General features: G+C 37.3%; 1 protein-coding gene across 2 annotated transcripts in view; it reads left to right on the top strand.

The window, feature by feature from the left end:
- The window catches only part of LOC148944949 (Ig-like and fibronectin type-III domain-containing protein 2), a 321,570-nt gene that overhangs the window by 196,104 nt on the left and 109,730 nt on the right, over window positions 1-15,736 (top strand). For both annotated transcript variants that reach the window (XM_089099394.1, XM_089099393.1), the window contains exon 12: window positions 3,118-3,315. In XM_089099394.1, coding sequence (XP_088955520.1) covers window positions 3,118-3,315 — 198 coding nt within the window. The remainder of the gene's footprint in view (window positions 1-3,117; window positions 3,316-15,736) is intronic.

The raw sequence follows: 15,736 nt of genomic DNA, 5'->3' as shown, positions 1-15,736 counted from the left end.
CCTTGCTCTTTACGCTAAAGTTTTTTATTGTTTAAAAAAAATAGTTTTGAGAAAGTCAAACTTTAGCGTAAAGAGCGAGGCGTTGAGGAGGGGACAGCCCCTTTCATATACGGAATAATTTCTGTTCGTTTGAAGTTTTAATGTCGCTCCTTACTTTGAGTTAAAAAAACTTGTTTTTTTTTTAGTTAATTTCTGGACATTTTTGATTTAATGCAGCTTTGATTTTGGCTCACCGTACGTGAATAATTAAAACGAAATTCGCATATTAATTTTCCTTTTTTTGGCTAATTGGCTTTCTCGAAATTTTGTCCTGACGTAACTTACGAACTAACTTACGTAACGAATTTTTATATTCGTATGTTTTTATTACGTATATTAGAGAGTTCGCCCCCTATTCAATACCTCTCTCATTACGCTAAAGTTCGAATTTTGTTCGAATCACAAAGGCCTGTTAATTAGAATAGATAGCTCTTTTGAAAGTACTAAAAAAAACTTTAGCGTAAAGAGCGAGGTATTGACTAGGGGGTGAACCCCCTCATATACGTAATAATTTCTGTTTGTTTTACGTTTTAATGTTGCTCCTTACATTCAGTTGAAAAAAACTTGTTTTTTTATTTAATTTCTCATCGTTTTTTAAATAATGCTGGGAAATCTGGCGCCCCCTTCATAGAAATGTCCCTTCCCCATAGGAAATACCCTCTATGGAAAGATCCTCCCCCATAACCCCTACTCCGACCCCAACCCCCACTAGAAAAACATTCCTCCTGAAAACGCCTGTTCCCAATAACCAATACTATATGCAAACAATGGACAAAGTTCATAACTTGCAGCCCTTCCCCCGGGAACTGTGGGGGATTAAGTCTTCCTCAAAGACATTAATTAGATTTTCGAGTATTCTGAACAAAATGACTATCTCAAAATTTTGTCTGGGTAACTTCGGGAAAATAATGAGCGTGGGAGGGGGCCAAGTTGCCCTCCAATTTTTTTGGTCACTTAAAAAGGCCACTAGAACTTTCAATTTCCGTTCGAATGAGCCCTCTCACGATATTCTAAAACTACTGGATCGAAACCATCACCCCTGGGAAAATTAAAAAAACAAAACAAATAAAAACAAATAAACACGCATCCGTGATCTTTCTTCTGGCAAAAAATGCAAAATTCTACATTTTTGCAAATAAGAGCTTGAAACCTCTATAATAGGGTTCCCTGATACGCTGAATATGATGGTGTGATTTTCATTAAATTTCTATGACTTATAGGGGTTGTTTCCCCTTTTTTTCGAAAATAAGGCAAATTTTCTCAGGCGCGTAATTTTTGATGGGTAAGACGAAACTTGATGAAACTTATATATTTGAAATCAGCATAAAAATTTGATTATTCTGATGCATCTGCTGGGATCAAAATTCCGTTTTTTAGAGTTTCGGTCGCTATTGAGCTTGGTCGCTCCTTACTTACAGTTCGTTACCACGAACTGTTTGATTCAAAATCTGCAACAGCCAGTAAATGCTCTTTAGTAGCTCCCTCTCTGTCCTAGCAGCTCGCAGCCCCATCTTAGGAAACCAACAGGGAACCCATGAAACCATCTATTCATACATAAAAATCACGATATTTAAAAGTTTTCTTTTGGTTGTATCAAAATTGTGAAGTTTTTAGCAATATCACCGTTTTGTCAGTGTTGCCAATTTGAACTGTGAAATTAAGTAAGCAAAACTAGTTAGTTAAATTTGACAATGCTTTCGTTCGTGAAATTTCAAACACTAGCAATCTGCTGGTTCCAAAAGACAACGTGTAAGACAAACCTTCAAAGGAAACCTAAGCCTTCTTATGCTGGTTGATGCCATTTGCTTTTGATTCTGGCTGATTTTTCGCCATTTTTTTTTTTTTATTTGACGCCCTATACTAACAAAAGGTGCGCAACTGTATATGGAGGTATTTCTTTTTTTTCAATTGAATTCTTGATTTTTGCTAATTTTTCAAGATAATTTTCAAATAATCAGATATTGGTTTCACTGTTCTTGGCATTTCACTGTCCATGGTGGCGAATCTTGCCAATGAAGCCTGACATTTGCCAAAATCTTTCTTTTTCAATATATAGTTGAGGACAAAAAAATAAAGGAGCAAAACTCGTTCTCATGAGAGAGAGAGTGAGACGCCATTGAATGGGATTGCAAGGAGTGGTAAGAAAATATTTAAAGCTAGTAGGAAGTTATTGGGAGGGAATAAAGAGTGATTTTTATGAACAGAGGATGCTGGAGGAGAGGTGTGTCCAACTGTGTGGCCCTAGGAAATATGCTACTACAATGAGTTATCAGTATTTGTTGTGCAGTATCAGCAAAGCACTTTGGCTAAAAATAACAGTTTTTTTTAATACTAACAGGAAAGGGGTATCAGAAAGGACTTTGGCTAAAAATAACAGTTTTTTTTAAATAATAACAGGAAAAAGTTTATGATCTGAATAATCTGAGCTGCTTCGGATTTCTTGGGAAGTCAAGAAAGTGCGGGTACAAGAATGCTATTTCAAAGTGGTGATTAAGAATAAACAAGATGGATGTTCCAGCAATAGGTACTTCCACGGCACTTGAGTTTGAAGGTATAAGGGAGGTTTAGAGTAAGAAAAAAAGAGGTACATCTGATACAAAACTCACGTACATAGCAAATGCTGCTTACAAGGGAATGCCGTATAGCCTCACATTTGTCCAATGAGCGGAAAGGATAAAGATCTGAGACACCTTTTGTATATTTATATATTGTTGTTTGAATGACCCAGTTTTGTGCATTTTCGGTGCTGTTGAACGTTTGAATTATATTTGTTTGCATATACTGCTGTTATGTTGCAGTTATTGCTGTTATTGGTGTTTGAATTACCCACGTTTGTGCATTTTCATTGCGAATAAGTGGGATTTTTTTTAGTTTCAATATTCAATGAATAAGACAATTTTGGGGGGTGGGTTACAGTTCAGAGAATACTTTCCATGCTACGATTGAGCAAGAAATTTGTTTTCACCAAAAAAAGCAAAAAATTATTTTGTTTACATGTTTTTCTCTATTTTCTGCTTCTATTTTGGCCATGACATTTTGTTTGATCTAAACATTGGCAGATATATTGTCTTTTTATAGGTTCTTGGGGACACTGTGACATCATATAATCTTTACTTCAGACAGCTTCAAGCTGGTAAGCCAACTTACAAGGCCATACCTCATGTTCACGACCCCTTTATCCTTGAAAATCTTGAAAGTGGTAGAGAATATGAAGTTTATGTTCGAGCAGTGAACGATCATGGAGTTAGTGACCCGTCGTCTCGGATCTTATTCAAGGTAAGCGTCGTCCTAGCCACATTATCAAAATTATGCGTGACTTGCGCCCTAATTATGAGTGGTGTTCATAATTTCTCTTACTGTCCTTAGTTATTTCACTCTACTATCGATAGTTATTTCACTAACTATCTTAAAATTAATGCGGCAACCCAATGATGAAGGAAATGATGCTTGTTATAATTTTTTTTTTTTAATAAGAGTCTTAGACATAAAATTAAGTTAACAAAGTTAGAAAATTACAAACTGCAAAGGTAAATTTTGTAATGCTTAAGCTCCATTCACAATGAGGTTTTGCAAACCCTGGGAATTAGCTAGCGATAATTTGATCCAATCAGGATTTATTATAAAAATTTGAACCAATCATAAAATTCTATAAAAAATCTTATTGGCTCAAATCAGCACAAACTATATCTCAGTATAAGTAAAATCTCGTTGTAAAGGTGTCTTTAATCTGCACCGATTCGATTTTTCAGTATCACAGCTGAATGGCTTACCGTACATACATCTGACCAATTTTTGAATATTCTTGTCCTAGATGCGACCCTTAAGTCAACAACTGAGGCGACTTAAGTGATCCGCTTCACTCACTATAGAAAGAAGCTGGCGAAACAATTCTGTATGACTCTTTCACCGGGTATGAATTGACATCATCCACCGGGTATTCACCGGGTATGAATCCATCTTACAACTACCGTCCCTTCATGAGTATTGCTTTAAATTGACCTGCAAATTTTGCCACCACTAGTGACAATAAGTAAATACAAGATTAAAAAACATAAGACGTATCTTATAAATACTGTACTTAAAAAAACGTTTTATAAATTTATTTGCACCTTATCATGCGCCAGAGTTAGATAGTAATAATAATAATAACACAAGTTTATTACCCACAAAAAGCAAAAACAACAATGTTGAGTACAAAAATTGAAGATAAAAGAAAGCAAAAACAGCACAATAATAACTTTAAATACTATAAACAAGAAAATTAATTAACCAACTTCACCGATTAACCAACATGGAAAAAATGCACTGGACGGAATGGAAGGATGGAAGCAATGAGTGCTACTCTATTGTTTATTTTTATTTTTGTGAGCTAATTTAGTTGGAGTTAATTCTTGCACCTTACAGCGTGTATCATACAATTATTTCCATTCTTAGTGTAAAATATATAATACGATGTTCGAACCTCTTATATCGTTTATTGTTCTTTTATATCTTATATCGAACCTCTTATATCAAACCTCTTATATCTTATATCGAAGATCAATATAAACAGGATGATAACCGTTTGTAATAGCACTTCTGTGTATATATATTTCAGTTATCTAATTTTTTCTTAATCCTAATATGATTTGGATAAAAAAAAATATATTTTCCAAAAATAGAAGATATTTGATTTCAATACGAAAAGGAATCAGCAATATGATCGACTTCTTCGGCATTTGGGCGAAATAGAATAGACTAGCCAAAGAGCCTATGGGATGACAGGCGCGAAAAAGAAAAAAGAAAATTGTGACCTACATTCTTTTTTGAAGACAGTAGAAGAAAAACTTATCCCCTTTCACCAAACACAAAATTCAAACACTCCGCCCCCCTTCCAAAATAAAATTCCTGAAAGTTTCAGTTTTATCCTCCGGTCGTAAATGATCTGACTTTTTTCACATTGCCATGTCACTAACACCCTCCCCCAGCCACCTATAGGAAACTGACATTTACCGAAATTTCTAACTCGACCCTTCCAGCTGTGTGAAAAAACAGGGTATACCTACCAAAACAGTGCGTAAAATTCATCATAATTTTAATAAAACCTAGTAATGATGTAGTGAAAAATAGTCGCTTGATTTTAGCCTTCAGATGCTCATGATATAAAGTCAGGCCATCGTTTTCAGAGCTGATGATTAGTGACAGGGGCGGCGGTTGGAGGATGCGTATTTACCCCTCCAAGATTCTCTGCTCAGTAGATTTTCATTAGTTTTACTTCCTTTCAAAATGGTTTTATTGGTATTTTCATTAAAAAAAAACAAACTATAAAATTACCCCCCCCCCAAAAAAAAAAAAAATTGAAAATACCAACATTACTATTTATATAGGTCGATGCCCCCCTCAACTGTCGTTTTAAGATAACATTTATTGCTGAAAAATGGTTATCACAGCCCGAGATGGGCCAAATTCGCAGTTTAGAGTCAATAAATACAGCGAATGGAAAAAAGCCAAAAAAGGGGAAAAATATTACAGAGTGGTCAAAAAATATTATCAAATTTTAAAAACGATGTCAACAATGTAAAAAAAAAATAAATTAAAATGGCAGAATTGAAAAGGAATCAGCCAAATAAAAACAATGACAATTACGACACTTTAGTCTTATGACTAAAAAATACAACTTAGTTGAAAAAAAAGACTGTTTGATGAGCAAGTAATTTTGTCCCCATATCTTTAGCTAGTTATGGTAATTTTGATTAGTGTCGTGTTATTGAGAGTATTTATAGTTATTTGATATTACAAATATAATTATTATATATATACTGCTCAGCTTCATCATCCCACTTTACAAGTCTTGCATCAGACCTATCTTCGAGTATGGATGCCTACGTTATGCGGGTCCATCGAAAACGTTGGTACCACTCCGATTATTTGGAACAGGGCTAATAGGGCAGGTTGAGTCGTTCCTCCCGACTCTCTCCATTCTGTTAGTGAGAGGTTTGAGTCGATGGCTGTTTTCAACAGGTGCGTATTCACCTCCTTCTCTAGAGCTTTCTCGTATTGCGCCCCATTGTCCCACCAGCAAGACCGACACGAAGGCGTGCAGATTGGTCGAATTTCTTTAAGGCTGGCTAGCTGAGAACAGAGTAATTAAAGAGCAGCTTTGGTCTGGTTTTTGTAGATAGCAAATTACTTAGTAGTATGATACTTTTTAGACTTAGAGATGCTGTAGACAAAGTTATAAGAGAAGAACAGTGCGGTTTTAGAAAAGGTAGAGGATTTGTCAACCAAATTTTTAATCTCAGGTTAATAATTGAGAAGTGCCTGAATTATCAAACACCTTTGGTCCTCAGATTTATAGATTAGGAGCAAGTGTTCGATTCTGTTGATAGAAGAGATTTAGTGAAGATCTTATCCTTGTATGGTATACCAGACAAATGCATTAAAGTGATTAGTGCTATGTACGAGAATAACAATGCTGCGATTAAGGTAGGAAATGAGGTTAGCAGCTAGTTTTGTATTAAATCAGGAGTTAAGCAGGGTTGTGTTCTATCCCCCTTTATATGGATTATTTTGATGGACTTCGTCTCATGGATCACAGGAAAGGCAATGGGAGACAATGGAAGCAAATAGGAAGGAAAAACTCTCCTAGACTTAGATTGGGCTGATGATGTAAGCATCCTAGATGAAAGTGTGAGCAAAATGAATGAACTTTTAGAGGTTTTGCGAGCTCAGGGTGCTAGAATAGGCTTAAAAATTAATTTTAAGGAGACTACGTCACTAAGGCTAGGAATAAGTAAAGATGAAAAGGCGACGCTGGGTAATGAAAAGATTGATCAGATGGACAGCTTCACTTACCTTGGTAGTATTATTAGTAAAAACGGTGGGAGCTGTGAAGATGTTAAAAGTAGAATGGTCAAGGATCAAGGTGTTTTTTCGCAGTTAAAAAAAGTTTGGAAGAATAGGAAGACAAGTCTGCAAACTAAGAATAGAATTTTGGAAGCTACTGTGATTACAGTGGTCAAATATGGCTCTAAAGCATGAGCTCTCCAAAGAGCGGATGAGGATTTCCTAAATGTTTTCCAAAAAAGGCCTACGGATTGTTCTGGGTACCCGGCTTACTGACCGTATTTGAAACAGTAGGCTGTAGGAAAAGTATGGTTTAATCCCGCTTTCTAATGCTATAATGAAAGAAAGGTTGAGACGGCTAGGGCAAGTTTTGTGGATGAAGGATGACAGATTGTCGAAGATTGTCCTTTTCGGTCAACCGTCTAGAGCTAAACGGAAAGCAGATCGTCCTGGGTTTGGGTGGGAGAATGTCAAAGAAAGATTTAAAGGAACTGGGAACTTCCTTGGAGGGTATGAAGAGGGGGGCTTTGAATAGATTGGGATGGAGGAGGAGTGTACGTAGCTGTGTTGGCCTCTGGTGGTGGTGCGGTGAGTTGTTAGTAGTAGTAGCAGTAGTTTTATTCGATATTGCACTTCAATCTCGAATGATCGTCTTGGGGTAACTATCTCTAAAATTTTCCATGTTGACTCTTTCAAAAGAGGATTCAACTGTCATCTAAAACCTCAATAAATGACTAGCGGCAAATCAGAATTATGCCTGGCGCCACGAATTTAGGCATAACAAAAAAATGTGAGCTTTTTATAGTGAGACGTTATCGCAACCCTCTCTGTTTAGTGTTTAGTTCAATTCGTTTTTTAATTTTTTTTTGTCTTAGTAACATTGAGCTCTGTATTTTGTGTTATTATGAATTTTTTAATCTATTTAATATGAATACTTCTTAAAAAACATTATTTCTGTTCAGTCAAAAGTGGTATAAGTCTTAGTTTTTCTTTTTTTAAGTATCAATATTGTAGCTATGCATTCGTAATAATGCATATCAAAATTCCACTATGATAGTAAATGCATATGAAGTGCGGAAGCGGTTTCCCCCTTTTTTTTAAGATCCTATTAGCATTTTAACCCCGGATCTAGTTTGATACCTGGTGAAAAAGGAGACAAATCAGTGATCACCATCCCAAAAAAATTGCTTTCCTGGTTTTGTAAGATGCAGTGGATCACAACCTTCGGGCAAGGACGTACGCAGGGGAGGGGGCCTTCACTCCCGCCCCTCTCCAAAAATCTCATGATTTTTGTATTTTCCTATAATTTTCTGATACTTCTCACAGAATAAGGGATAGTGACTAATTATTGATCTAGACATAATATGTTATATCTCGAACAAATATCCACTCGCCAAGTATGTTTACTGTGTCCCCCACTCCTTGAACTTGGTATTGACGGACTCGAGCAAGATCCCTTATATCAAGGACTGTGTGATGGTTGTGAAATAGTTAATTTCTTACACTTCAGTGCCAAGCGAAGCGCAGTCTTAAAAACTTACACTGAAGTCAACCTGAAAGGAGTGTGCGAAACTCGATGAGTCAAAAAACACGATGGGATACAAATATCAAAGCAGTTAGTTGTTCCGATCTCTAAGGCTCTAGAAGACACGGAGACAAATGGGGACTCCGTGGCGTCGTCAAAAGCCAGAAGTCTGCTCAGTAACATCCTGAGCTTAGACTATATAGTGACCCTTATTTTGATGGATTTTTTTGCTGGGGTACACACTGAATTTGTCTAAGCTGCTGCAGTCAGAAAACATCGATATGGCTGTGTGTATTCAGTGTGTCGAAAGTGAGACAGAAATGTTTGAAGATGCACGAAATAGGCAGAGGAGAATTTTGGTCAGGTGTTTTCGGAAGTCACTTGCATGTGCCAAGAACTGGAAATCACTATTGCCATGCCACGAAAGAGAAATGTCGTCAACATCCGACATGATATCCCTGCAAAAAAGCACATAGAATTTTACTATCGAGTTCCCTTTTCATCCCATTCGTAGACCAAATCATACAATCACGCAAATCTCGAGTTATAAAGCACAAAGTTATTCTGAAAGGCCTTAGCGGAATCCTGCCATCTTTTGTCGTAAAGGAGGATTGGCGATGTCAAAAACCTGATCAAGTTATATGCCTCAGATCTAACAAGCTTGGAGTCCGCTATGAAGGCTGTGCTTCAACTATGACGGGCTGCTGAAAGTAGCTCCCTGTCTTTTTCCAAAGACGGCAGTACAGAGCCTGGCTGAGTGTGAGCGAGGCATATTTCCCAACATTCATACGTTACTCCGCATTTTCTGTGTAATTCCCACTTCTGCAGCATGTGTTAAGAGGTCATTTTCTTCAATTTATCAAAAAAACTATCCACAAAAGAAGTTTTTCAACGAAAAGTAAAGAACTCCATTAAACAAAGAATGAGCAAAAATAAAATCAAATAATCTACCAAGCGCACAAATCAGCATCGATAAATGAATGAAACCCAAAACGAACATAAAATACAATAAATAACCGAGTCAAACGAGCAGGAATTAACATAAATTGGGCTCAAAACCTCCTATGCTTTCCCAAGGCCAGAACATAATTTGCACTTTACTGAAAAAATACAATGAATGTGCATTGTCAGTTTAATATACATATAAGAATATTTAGTAATCGAAATGTTAATATTATTTGATTTATTAAGGTTATAAAAGTAAAAACATGTATACTTTTTCAGTAAAGTGCAAATTATGTTCTGGCCTTAGGAAGGCATGGGGGTTTTGAGCCCTATTCATGTTAATTTCTGCTCGTTTTGAGTTTGACTCGGTTTTTTATTATAATTTCTGTTCGTTTTGGGTTTCATTTATTTATTGATGCCTTATTGGGATGCCTTATCATAATAAGGCATCCCAGCTGAGATGCTTTATTGAGAATTAGCATTAACACAGGGCATTTTGATTTAATCTTAAAGCAAAATTTAATCTTACAATGTAAAAGTACATTTTGATTTAATCTTTAAACATACCATTATGTTTAATTTTAAACATAATGGGCAAATGGGAGGGGGATTAGTTTTCCTCCAATCACTTTCGATTATTAAAAAGGGCATCAGCCCTTTCTATTTTCAGTCGAATGAGCCCTTTTCGAAGTTCCTACGACAACTCCTTCAATACGAAGTGCCCTGGTCTAAACAACAACGACAAAGAATAATAGTACATTATACCCACATCGATCTTTACTATAAAAATGTCAAGCCCTTCAATCACTTTCGACTTTTAAAAAGGGCACTAGGGCTTTCGATTTCCAATCGACAGAGTCCTTTTTGCGTTTCCACGACCACACTCACCTTAAATGCCCCCAGGGCATAAATTACAACCCTTACTCTAAGGGTTGTTAGGGTGATTGTCATCCTCTAAGACCTAATTTCCAGAACTTTCAACTACGTTAAACAAAATGGCTATCTCAAAATGTTGATTGGGTGTGTTTGGGGAAATATTGGGCGCGAGAGGGGCGTCAGTCGCTCTCCAATCACTTTCAACTATTAAAACAGACACTAGCCCTTTCAATTTCCAATCAAATGACCCCTTTTGAAGTTTCTACGACAACACTTTCAATAAAACCTTATACGCTCCCATGGCATAACTTAAAACCCTTACCCTGATGGCTGGGGGGGGGGAGGCTGTCATCTTCAAAGACCTAATTTCCAGAACTTTCTACTACGTTGAACAAAATAGCTATCTGAAAATTTTGATTGATGTGTTTGTGGGAATGGTGGGCATGAGAGGGGGTTTAGTTACCCTCCAATCATTTTTGGCTATTAAAAAGGGCACTAGCCAGCTCAATTTCCAATTGAATGAGCCCCCTTTGAAGTTTTTGCGACAACTATCTGTAAAAACCTTATATGCTCCCAGGGCATAACTTACAACCTTTGCCCTGAGGGCTCTGGGGGGGGGGCTGTCATCCTTAAATACTTAATTTAGGTTATCTCTTAACTTTGATTGAATGTTTTTGGAGAAATTGTGGGCGTGAGAGGGGGGTTAATTACTCTCCGCTCACTTTCGACTATTAAAAAGGGCAATTTTAATTTCCAATCGAATGTCTTTTCTTAGCTCTTCACGTACGTTGCAATTGGCTATATCTTGCTCTTTAATAGGTAGCAGATACTGCTGCTACCATGGTGAAAACCTGATGCTTAGAGTAACTCCTCACTTCCGGCAGCAGTTCTTTTAACACAATTTTTTTTTCTCTGTCTATCAATTACCTTACTTAGGGAATAGCCACTTCAGTAACTTCTCTTTTTCCCAATTGACTTTATGGCTATTTTTCTTAACAAATGAAGAAACGGGAAAAAGTAAATAATTTATTGGTTCCAATGGTTGAAGCTTATGCTTATACATCCCCATTAATCTCTTTGATTAAGGGGGCAATTTAGTAGTCCATGTGAAAAAAACGTGACTAGAAAAAGGTAATGTGTTAAAAATAAAAGAACGAATTAAGCAGAAAGTTTCTGCCTATCCAAAAAGCTCGAATCAACATCCTGACTACCGGAGAAGTAAGTGCTAAAATTAGATGAGAAATAAAGTAAAATTTGTTTAAGAGGATGGTAAACAATGAATAAGGTAATAATGAACGCGAAATGTAAAAAAAAGGGAATCATGGTTGGAATCTTTGAGTAAGAGGTGTATCAAGCGGACTGTCTACCTCTAAATAATAGAAAAAAAGTATTCGGAGGAAAAAGGCTGACCTCAGATGTGGATTGCTCTTGCCCCAGATATAATTTAGGAGTTGAGGATGTGGCTCACATTCTAGGAGGGCACCAGCAGCTTTCTCATTTATGGACTATTTTTCTTAGGGTGATACCCCTGAAATCCTGGAGATCTTGGAGACGAATTTAAAAAAATAATATTTCTGGTTTGTAAATGTGTCAGTGAAGTTGTAGAGAATTAAAGCTTTTTTCTTTCTTTTTTTTTTTGGAGAGGAGAGAAGATTGATATTTATGTGATTGTATTGGTTGTGCCCTATTGAATGGTCTATATTAGGGTTTACTTTGGCGTATATAAAATTTTTTTTTACTTATTTGAATATTATATATATGTACTAAAATGCGCTGGTATAACCAAAAGGGAAAGTAAAACTCATGGTATACAGAGCTCTCTAATATGAGAAAAAATAGTCCGTAAACAATTGCTCTTAATATACAACCACTAAACAGTTGTTTTTCTTTGCTGGATCCCCACCCCTTCCAATAACTTAGTTATGTTTATATGTTAGTCGATACACAAGTAAAAACAAATAGTAATTTTAATTAATATGTATAACAGAGATCGAGCTGGCATTCAATGAAAAGTAGAAAGTAAGTAAATGTTCTTAACGACGGTGTAAAACTGACTTCTGCTTTCACAATAGGCTAAAGAGAGGTATGCAAATTAAAAAAAATCAACATAAAAATAGATACAGAACGTTTACTTTTCATAGGCAGTACTATCGCACTGCCGGGGAACTTCGTATCGAAGAAGTAGTCGTAGAAACTTCGAAAAGGGCTCATTCGACTGAAAATTGGAATGGCTAGTGCCCTTTTTAATAGTCGAAAGCGATTGGAAGGCAGCTAACACCCCTTCCACGTCCACCATTTCCCCAAACACATCCAATCAAAATTTTGAGATAGCCATTTTGTTCAGCGTAGTTGATTTCCAGATAGAAATTATGTTTTTGAGAAGGACACTCCCCCACAGCCCTCAGGGCAAGGGTTGTAAGTTATGCCCTGGGGGCATATAAGGTTCTTATAGAAAGCTTTGTCGTAGAAACTTCAAAAAACGCTCATTCGGTAGGAAATTGAAAGTGCTAGTGCCCTTTTTTAATACTCGAAAGTGATTGGAGGGCAACTAACCCCCTCTCACGCCCACCATTTATCCAAACACATCCAATCAAAATTTTGAGATAGCCGTTTTGTTCAACGTAGTTGAAAGTTCTGGAAATTAAGTCTTCGAGGATGATAACCCCCTCAGAGCCCTCAGGGCAAGTGATACAAGTTGTGCCCTGGGGGAATATAAGGTTTTTATTGAAAGCTTTGTCGTAAAAACTTGAAAGAGGGTGCAATCGATGGAAATTCAAAAGGATAATGGCCCTTTTAATAGTAGAAAGTGATTGGAGGGCAACTAACCCCCCTCTCACGCCCACTATTTCCCCAAACACATACAATCAAATTTTTTAAATAGCCATTTTGTTCAACGTAATTGAAAGTTCTGGAAACTAGGTCTTTGAGGATGACAAACCACCCACAGCCCTCAGGGCAAGGGTTATAAGTTATGCCCTGGGGGCAAATAAGGTTTTCATAGAAAGCGTTGTCGTAGAAACTTTAAAGAGGGCTCATTCGATTGGAAATTGAAATGGCCAGTGCCCTTTTTAATAGTCGAAAGTGATTGGAAGGCAACTAACCCTCCTCTCACGCCCACTATATATCCAAACACATCCAATCTAAATTTTGAGATAGCCGTTTTGTTCAACGTAGTTGAAAGTTCTGGAAATAAGGTGTTTGTGGATGACAACCTCCCCCCTCCCACAGTCCTCAGGGCAAGGGTTGTAAGTTATGCCCTGGGGGCATTTGAGGTTTTTGTAGAAATAGTTGTCGTAGAATCTTCAAAAAGGGGTTCATTTGATTTGAAATTGAAAGGGGTGGAGCCCTTTTTAGTAGTTAAAAGTGATTAAAGAGCAACTACCCCCCCCCCTCTCACGCTCACCATTTTCCCAAACAGGTGCAATCATAATTTTGAGATATTTATTTTGTTCAACGTAGTTGAAAGTTTGGGAAATTAGATCTTTGAGGATGACAACCCTCCCCCCACAACCCTCAGTTATGCCCTGAGGGTATATAAGGCTTTTATAGAAAGTTTTGTCGTAAAAACTTCAAAAGGGCTTATTTGATTGGAAATTGAAAGGGCTAGAGCCCTTTTGAATAGTCGAAAGTGATTGAAGGGCAACTAAACCCCACTGACGTGACTTTTTTTTTATCCAAACCCATCCAATCATAATTTTGAGACATACATTTTATTCGACGTAGTTGAAAGTTCCGGAAACTAGGTCTTTGAGGATGATAAACCAACCACAGCCTTCAGAGCAAGGGTTATAAGTTATGCCCCGGGGAGCAAATAAGGTTTTCATAGAAAACGTTGTCGTAGAAACTTCAAAAAGGGCTCATTCGATTGGAAATTGAAATGGCTAGTGCCCTTTTTGAGAGTCGAAAGTGATTGGAGGCCAACTACCCCCCCCCCTCACGCCCACTATTTATCCAAACACATCTAATCAAAATTTTGATATAGCCATTTTGTTCAACGTAGTTGAAAGTTCTGGAAATTAGGTCTTTGAGGATGATAACCCCCTCAAAGCCCTCAGGGCAAGGGTTACAAGTTATACCCTAGGGGCATATAAGGTTTTGATTGAAAGCTTTGTCGTAAAACCTTGAAAGAGGGTGCAATCGAATGGAAATTCAAAGGGCTAGTGCCCTTTTTAATAGTAGAAAGTGATTGGAGGGCAGCTAACCCCCCTCTCACGTCCACTATTTCCCCAAACACATAAAATCAAAATTTTTAGATAGCCATTTTGTTTAACGTAGTTGAAAGTTCTGTGAACTGGGTCTTTGAGGATGAAATCCCCCCCATAGTCCTAATGGCAATATTTATAAGCTATACCCTTGGGGCATATAATGTTTTTACAAAAACCTCTGTCATAGAGACCTCAAATTGAAATGTTACTGTTTGATCTTTAAAGGGCTAGTGCTCGTTTTAATCGTCGAAAGTGATGTGAAGACAACTAATCCCCCTCTCATGCTAACCTCTTCTACAAACACATCCAATCTCGATTTTGAGATAGCCGTTTTGTTCAACGTAGTTGAAAGTTCTGGAAATACGGTCTTTGAGGATGATAACCTCCTCAGAGCCTTCAGGGCAAGGGTTACAAGTTATGCCCTGGGGGCATATAAGTTTCTATTGAAAGATTTTTCGTAAAAACTTGACAGAGGTTGCAATCGATTGGAAATTCAAAGGTCTAGTGCCCTTTCTAATAGTCAAATGTGATTGGAGGGGTACTAACCCACCTCTGATGCCCACCATTTCCCCAAACACATACAATCAACATTTTTAGAAAGCCATTTTTCAACGTAGTTGAAAGATTTGCCAATTTGGTCTTTGTGGGTGACAACCCCCCCTCCCTCCAGCCCTCAGGGCAAGGGTTGTAAGTTATGCCCTGGGGGCATATGATGTTTTTGTAGAAATAGCTGTCGTAGAAACTTCAAAAAGGGCTCATTTGATTTGAAATTGAAAGCCTTATATGCCCTGGGGGCATATAAGGTTTTTATAAAAAGATTTGTCGTAGAAACTTCAAAAGGGCTCATTCGACTGGAAATGGAAAGGGCTAGAGCCCTTTTTAATAGTCGAAAGAGATGAAAGGGCAACTAACCCCCCTCTCACACCCACCATTTCCTCAAACACATTGAATCAAAATTTTGAGATGGCCATTTTGTTTAACGTAGTTTCAAGTTCTGGAAATTAGGTCTTTGAGGATGACAACCCCCCCAAAACCCTCAGAGCAAGGGTTATAAGTTATTCCTTGGGGGTATATAAGGTTTTTATTATAAGGTTTAATATTTGTATTCTACCACTGCTATTACAATTACCACTAATCCCCGGCGTCACACCTATAAGAGAATATATTTGAGTCTTCCTCAAATCCCATTTTTATTTACAAGATATTCTACCTATTCATGAGGTAGAAACTTTGCGAGTCGCTGGCTGGACACTGGTCTTCTTCATTATTCATCAATAGAAGTAGAAATCTGTGGGCATGTAAGCTTTTTATTTTCGTTTTG

The sequence above is a fragment of the Artemia sp. Qi Xiang Cuo genome, chromosome 13, assembly GCF_049724085.1.
Source record: "Artemia sp. Qi Xiang Cuo chromosome 13, ASM4972408v1, whole genome shotgun sequence".
Lineage (NCBI taxonomy): Eukaryota > Metazoa > Arthropoda > Branchiopoda > Anostraca > Artemiidae > Artemia > Artemia sp. Qi Xiang Cuo.
The sequence above is the reverse complement of the archived record's forward strand: the minus strand, read 5'-3'. Positions and strand labels throughout refer to the sequence as shown.